We start from the raw sequence: 7,814 nt of genomic DNA, 5'->3' as shown, positions 1-7,814 counted from the left end.
GCAGGCAAGCGGGTACACTGCTGTGAAGCCACACATCTGGTTCCCACACATGAAGGTGAAGAAAGGGAGAAGCTTGGGTCTCACTTTATGCAATACCCATGGCCACGAATAAGCTGGTGGAGCAGGAGCTGGTGTGCAGCTAAGCATGGCCGTTTCCTTTTCCCTCAAGAGATAGGGAGGAAGCAGAGCATGAACCAGACCTGGTTCAGTTCTTGCTTTCCTTATGAGGCTGTGCAAGCCTGGCACATGGCTCAGACTACTCTGCAGTCTTGCTTTTGAGCCCCACAGGACTCTCTTCCCTTCCTGGCTACAAACAATCTCTAATCAACATAGATCTGTAAGCAAGACCATCTCCACACAAGGCACCTCACACATCACTAAGACATCACAGAACATGAAGCAGCTCACCAAGAACATGTCAGCACATAAATAATAAGGATGATCTATATTTGCCTTTCCATTGTATTTAATAAATTAATATATAATAACATTCACCCATCCTTTCTCATTTGACATGACCAAGTATTTGCTCTGAATTTAGCCACCACCACAGAGATGTGACTGTTTGCCACTCCCAGTTCCTCAGCAATGTCACAGCTCAAAGACTGGGACAGCTGGTTTCCACACTAGTGCTCCTTGTGCCAGCAGATCACAAACCCCACTTTGGGCATCCTACCACCCAGCTGCATGTCTTCCACACTCAAATCCCAGAGGCAAGAGAACAAGAAAAGCCAATCCAAAAGGCAGAGGAAGAGAGGATGTGCAATAACTTTAGCTGCTCTTTTCACAAAAGTGCCATTTCAGTTCCTTTTTTTCCCCAAACAGAGAGCTCAGCGATTGGTGACAAGAAGATGGAACTGAAAATTAAAACTGTAAAATAGAACAGCATCCAGTATTCACCCCAGCACAGCCAGGAAGGAAGTAGTTTGAAAACACCAGATGCTCTTTGCAACTGGTATTTTGGATATATATCCAGCAGGGATTTCTGCCCTCCCCACGAAAACAGACACACATTCTCATTTAACAACTAATTGATTTATTTAACAATACAAATTTCTTTCTACTGCATGGTTTAGCAGAGAGAACTTGAGAAACAAAATTAGCTTCTTTTCTTTCTTTAAAGTTTAAATGTTTACACAAAACCAACCTTTACTTCAGTAAATATAAAATTTACACACAAAAAAACTACATTAAAAAAGAACAGAATCATGACAAACCAACAGAAAAAAAAAAAAATGATGGGAATTCAGTGTAAAGGATCCAATTGCAAGGAAGGCAAGATGGGGCAACACTAACAAGGCATCCCACTTGTACACCTAGGTATCTGAAGTTGTAGGTACAATACAAAACCCAAATACATTAAAATTAGGATTAAAACCTGTATTTGTATACCATAATATCTTATGATATAAATACCTGTAAATTCTGTAGGCAACACAGTCAACGTGTGAAATACATAGTTTGCTCTTCACTGGAAAGTCACTGGAGTGGTGTACGAGCACCGTGTCACCCACGGGTGTGCTCATGGTCAGCAGCGAGCAGACGTTAGGTGTCCAGCCCGGATGTGATAGCCCCTTGTTTCTTTGCCAATCTGTGCTATTTCTCACACGTCCAATGACATAATGAGAAACTCTGGTCACCTTCAGCAGTGATTTCCAGCACTTCATCTCCTGGCATTAGTCTGTTACCTGACTTAGGCATATCCACCTGCCAGATCCCCTGTTTCTCATTCCCTTTTGCACTTTATAACCTGAACTCTAAAGCTATCTTGTAGCTACCAAAACAGACTGGCTTCTAGGTTGAGATATTTGGGATACACAGCTCTTCAAGCCACCTTCAGGAATCTGTAGAAATATTTAAAGTAGGGTGGACAATTTATGGTCAAAGCTTATGTGATACAAAAACCTGAAGCCTATATAGTGATGGCTAATTTTAGATCTAAATCTTTAACGCTTTTTTTTCTATTGCTTTAGTATTTAAAATTAACATTCGGTTTAAATGAGCAGAGCATCTTACTGATGGAAGTGCTACATTATCTCCAAAAACACCAGGCAGTAAGGGAGACTGTAAAGTTTAAAATGAAGTGTAATTTTAAAAATCATTTAAAGGGATCAAGTCTCTTTTTTTTTTTATAACCAATATTGTGACTGGCAACCTGTAAAAGCTTAAATTATAAAACTATTAGTGACTCTACTTTTTAAACTGTATGTACTATAAGTCTGTATCTTTGTTACTTACAGATGTTACAAAACTTCCAAGCCAGAAAGCAAAGGGGGAAAAACATAGTCTAAAAGTTTTACAGATTACATTTTCACTGACAAAGGTTCATTTCCCCCACAACTGTCATAAAAACCTGACTACATTTATTCTACTCCTCTCTTTTCTGGACAGATGATAAGAGTGTTCAATCATGCTTTGGAAGACCACTTTCAATGGGTAACTGCAGTTCTCTAGATCAGCAAGTCTGACTTGCTTTACTCAGAAACAAAAGCACCAGACTATCCCTAACTTGGCCCTTGTCCTGCAAAAGAAAAATGGTAGCAAGATTTAGGCAGTCTGTTAGGACAGCAGGACTGGCCCTGAAGCAACCAGCTACATGAGCTTCTGGAGTAAGCATATGCAATGCTCTCATTCCAACTTCAGAAAGAGCCCAACAGTGTTAAATTTAAGGAAACTGTAGAAAGGACATTTGTTCTGTTAAAGAAAACAAAACAGGGAAAACTTAAAACAATCCACAGGTGTGCATCAAACATTTAATAGCAAGCCTTTGCTTATGTATATTAATTTAAAGATTAACCACAGGGATCTGTGATACATTGGCCCTGCCTTGTTACTATAATTAAATTTATTCAAATATTAATTTAAAATAGGAAAACAAAGAAACTACTCCTTGGGGAACATGTTTATTGTGTTTGAGATGATACACTGGGTGCTCTCTGAGCTACAAAGGGAAAAAGGAAATCCTTTCATTACAAACTGACAAAGGTAAAAGTTAAAACAGTTTTCACAACAGCATGTACCACATATTGGAAATAGATCTGGGTTTAATACAAATGACATAATTCCTAGTAATTCTACAGCTACCTTTAATAACTTCATACAGATAATGAATTAGGCTAAAATGCACTATAATATTTGGTTGACTTCAGGAACAGTATCCTTAGTACATCACAAAATACATTTTGATATCCCAAAGAAGCAAGACTTGCAAGTAGGCATTTTAAACATAACTAATCTACAGCTACAAATTTCTACTCTTAATAGCATTTACCTTTTTTGGGGGCAGTATCCCAGTCTTCAAAAGGATAAAAGCAGAGTAGAATCAGTATAACATATACACAGAAGTCCGTATTGTAAAGGCTATAAAGATTTGTTGCACACTGCAAAGTTGCCTTCTGCACCTTCACACTGCACAAGTAGTTTGTCATTTATGTTGCATATCTCTTGGTCCACTGTCTGGCTATCCTGTCATGTTCTGCTCTGTTGGTCAGGTACTGAGTGGCTATGCTTCCAACCAGAGGGTCAGCTGCAAAAGGCAGGAGAACACAAAAATGAACACGATTTAAAATACAGAATCTATTTCATAATATAGTCTTTGTTAGGCCAAAAAATGCTGTGAGATACAGGGGGCTTTTATCGTACAAGAGAAAGCACACAAGGTACAATGAACAGAAAAAGAAAACAGGAATATCTGTTGTGGTTATTTGCATATGAATACATCCTGGCCCAGCCAGGGGCCCTGCTTTCAACCCTCTGGAAGGGCTGCTGAGTGCAGGGGACATTCAGTGAGCACAGCCTGGCACATTCGGGTCATAAGACTGGTGTACATCAGGGTATTTGAACTGTAAGGGACACACCGAGGAGATCCTGTTTGCTTCAAGAGTTATCAAACTTTTGTATCACAGAGGCTAATTCATCTCTCCCTGATCGTTGCCAGTGTTCTGTAAATGAGCTGCCATCCTAGCACTATTGCTCAGTTCCTGCCCTGACAGCAGGCAATTAGCATTCATTGACAATGACACTGGTCACACAGTTGCTGAGAAATGGTACTGCTTCCAGTGGAGTTCCTCCCCTCCCAACAGGAACAAGGAACTCTCTCTGAACATCGTCCCCCTCACATTTGCAAGATTAAACATTTCACTTTCCATCTTAAAGAAGGGACTTCCTTTGGCCCCTTCCAACCTGCAGGATTTCTGAGTTTCTAACTCAAGAGAACTTTGCTCCTTTCCTGGACAGACCACTCGCTGAAGCTCCTACAATACAGAACTTCTGTAACATCAGCTTATTTTCTCCACCATAACCTGGGAAAAAAAGAGCTTAATGTTATTTACTTTCTGTTGCACCACAGGAGTGAAAGGTGCCATTAAATGTCAGACCACATCTGAGCAGGAGGGTTGCATCTCCAGTTTCTAAAATATTAGTTTTTATTTAATCTGTGTACAATCAAATATACAAATTACATGCCATGGCAACTAAGTCAAATGACTAAGAGTGGATGCTCAATGAAGTATCAGCTCCTTACCTGGGTTGCAGTCTGTCAGAAGAGAACAAATAGACAGCAGAACCTTTGAAATAGTCAAAGCAGGGCTCCAGTTGTCTTTCAGGATATCCAGACAGATGACTCCCTGACTGTTGATGTTGCAGTGATAAATTCTGGTACGGAAAGTAACCTAGAATCACAGTGTAAGAGACAGAAAGAGAGTCAGTCGGTGTTGCCCAGCGATGCTGACCCTTGTTTCTGAGCAGCAGCAGTGCCTGAGGTGCTCTCAGTTCATCAGAGCTTCCACGGAGGCAGCTCCTCTCTGCTCACTTTCTAAAACACAATTATTTAACAGAAGAGTATTTACTGTAGTCATGGCTACCTTTAAAGAAGGTAGATCTTTGGTGCATAAACTGCTTTCACACATACCTTTTGTCTGGTACCCACAAAAATTAGGACCGACTCTGTAGTACTGTACACAATTTAATGAACATGCTGCATGTCAAAACCAATCTAATCACGTGTGTAACTTTACTGTGGTTTCTCAAGGTGAAGAATTAGAGGATGGCTGCATCTGCAGTATTAGTTGATCTTTTCCTTGCTTTCAAAAGTCTAAATATAGACCATGGAAATTAATATTTAAAATTGGAATTTTGTGTTATTCTTGTTCAAATTAGCAATGAAATCTTTGCCTCACCCTTCATTAGGCAGGACAAAATATACCACCAAAGCAGTGCCCTCACACTACCATCACCTTTGTTTTTAAATTATTTCAGACTAGTATCAGTACAGCATGTAAGCATTATTCTGCACAAATAATAAGTTAGAAATATGTAATTGCTTTAATTACATAATGCACAAGATGAGGAATATTCTCCTTTTCATACTGACGCAGGAGGGGAAAAATCCATGATGTTTTCTGGAACTACTGAAATTAAAAAAATGATCATGCTCTAAAGAAACCCCTATCTATGAGATTTTCATAAGGAATTTGTCTAAAACTCTGCATCACTTCATTATAACAATATTAACTCAGGGAATATTAAATTTTGAGGATTTCAGAGAACTGTGAAATACATAGAGAATATATTATTCTTTATGCTGTACTCCTTCTGGGAATGAAAAGTGGTAATTGATTTGTAACAACAGCATTGTAGCCACAAGAGCCATAAGTTGTAGAAATGTGTGGTAGAATGTATTTAGCCTGTGCTAGTGTCAGCAGTGTCCTTTCTGGTGACTTTGTGACAAGTTACACTTTGACATTAAGGAAGGGTTGAAGGGAACATCCTTTAACTTCTTTGATATCCATTAGTAAATTATAATTTCTTAAGTGTCTAAACTATTTCTGAGCAAGGAAATGAAATTTTAGCTTAAGTCAAGACTTAATATAGTGTGGGGTGTCCCTGCCCATGGCAGGGGGGTTGGAACTAGATGATCTTAAGGTCCTTTCCAACCCTAACTATTCTATGATTCTATGATTCTAGTTTAATTTCATAAAAAGAGTTTTTGCTTAAAAAATACTATCAAACAAGGTTGCTGCTCTTACCTTTAGTAAACAGATTGGCAGTTTACAATAATGGAAATCATCAGAGTAATTTATCCGATTTGAAGTCACAATACAACACTCCAGTTGCCTATCTAAACTTATTTTAGCTTTCTGTTATTTTGTTAAAAATAATAATATGTATTTTTAGTCAGAATATATAATACAGAATCTGGTTCATAACAGAAAAAGTTCATTATACATATATTTTAGTAGCTGTTAGTAGAAAACGTTGCTCTGTCTTCTATTAAAATTTCTTGAATCTTAACTCTTGACCAGAATTATCATCTCATTTATCACCTGGTAAAGCTTGGAAATTGACTGTGGTAATCGGGAAATAAAATAGACACGGGATTTTTCTGAAACTACAAGTAAAGATTTTGAACCTTGAGGTTTTCAAAAAACCATAAACAAATCTGATATTCAGAAGGCAATGAGTACTCACACACTGCATGTTACATTCTTCTCACAAGTGAAAATACAATAAACACAATAAACATCTTACCCTTACCTTTGGTGGCTTGAATGGATAGTCAGATGAAAATGTGATATCCAGGAAAAAAACACCTCCTTCATATACAGAACCTGGAGGTCCAAGAATAGTAGATCTCCATTCATAAATGTTATCTCCTTTAGGACCGGCACTGCATAAAATAACAGGGAGAAACAAAGAGTCAGGTGTACTGTCAAGAGAGGCATTTTATGGATTTCCTTCTACCTTCATTTTGTTTAATACAAACCACTTGCCTATCCTTAACATCTGCCTAATTTCCCATCAATTTCAGTGGGCTCAGTGTTTTAAACAGGCACGAAAGCTGGGTGCTCCGCTGCCACTTTGGAGATACAGCACTGAAACAGATTGGCCATGAACTACTGATTGTCATCATCTGAAACAAACCCCCAGATATGCTTTCTCAAGTATGTGGTTGCTCTGAGCTTCTACATCATGCTCTTCCAATGACATCATTTCCATACACAAAAGGAATTGTGTATCTTGACCACCTGCAACTTCTCCAGGCATTAAACAGACCATACTTTCATAAAAAGAAGTGACTTACATGAATATTGACACACATTTACTGTCACTTGTTTCACAGGCTACAGTGAAATGTTATATCCCTGGGCAGGAAAACTGGGGATGGGAGAGGCAGTAACCTGGAACTGAGCACTGTAAAATCCAAATAACCGTTTTCTTCAGGACACATTTGTGTTATGCCTCCAGGCAATCAGCATTAAGCACACTAGCCCAAAACAGTTTATTTTAAGAAGTACGGTACTGAATGCATTTCTCACTAGGGGAAAGGTTATTGCATAATTAATTATTAAAGCTTTGAAAGAAGGGATAATGAACAAGTGTTTTCTCGACTTCTGAGCCATCACACTTAATCCTATTATCACACAGTAACCATCTAACCTCCTCAGGAAAAAAACCCAAGCACAATCTTACTTCTGTCAGCGAACACTAACCCAGCCTTCCACAAAAGGTCCTGAATCTGATTCACTGAGATCCAAACTGACTGCTATAGAAAACACCTCTGCTGAGCTCAGGCAGGCACCATGGATTCGTCACATCTATGCAGATGACAAGTCAATAATGCGGCACTGTAAAAGATCCATTCAATTCTCCCCACCTCGGCAGCCTCTCAGGCACCACCTACATCTCATAGACACATGGTGAAACGTCCCTCCTCCGTATCCCTCTGCAGTCCCAAGGAAGAGGCACAGAGGACTGTTATATGTGATTGCACATCAAGCAAGCAGCAAGGCACGGCATCAAGCTGCAGCCTGGGA

General features: G+C 39.1%; 1 protein-coding gene across 1 annotated transcript in view; it reads right to left on the bottom strand.

The window, feature by feature from the left end:
- Window positions 1-919: 919 nt before the first annotated feature.
- The window catches only part of UBE2E3 (ubiquitin conjugating enzyme E2 E3), a 56,450-nt gene continuing 49,555 nt past the window's right edge, over window positions 920-7,814 (bottom strand). Inside the window, exons 4-6 of the mRNA XM_080621264.1 lie at window positions 6,535-6,667; window positions 4,523-4,670; window positions 920-3,526 (exon numbers count right to left, since the gene is read on the bottom strand). Coding sequence (XP_080477390.1) covers window positions 3,429-3,526; window positions 4,523-4,670; window positions 6,535-6,667 — 379 coding nt within the window. The 3' untranslated portion in view covers window positions 920-3,428. The remainder of the gene's footprint in view (window positions 3,527-4,522; window positions 4,671-6,534; window positions 6,668-7,814) is intronic.

The sequence above is a fragment of the Psittacula echo genome (assembly GCF_963264785.1).
Source record: "Psittacula echo genome assembly, chromosome: 6".
NCBI lineage: Eukaryota > Metazoa > Chordata > Aves > Psittaciformes > Psittacidae > Psittacula > Psittacula echo.
The sequence above is the reverse complement of the archived record's forward strand: the minus strand, read 5'-3'. Positions and strand labels throughout refer to the sequence as shown.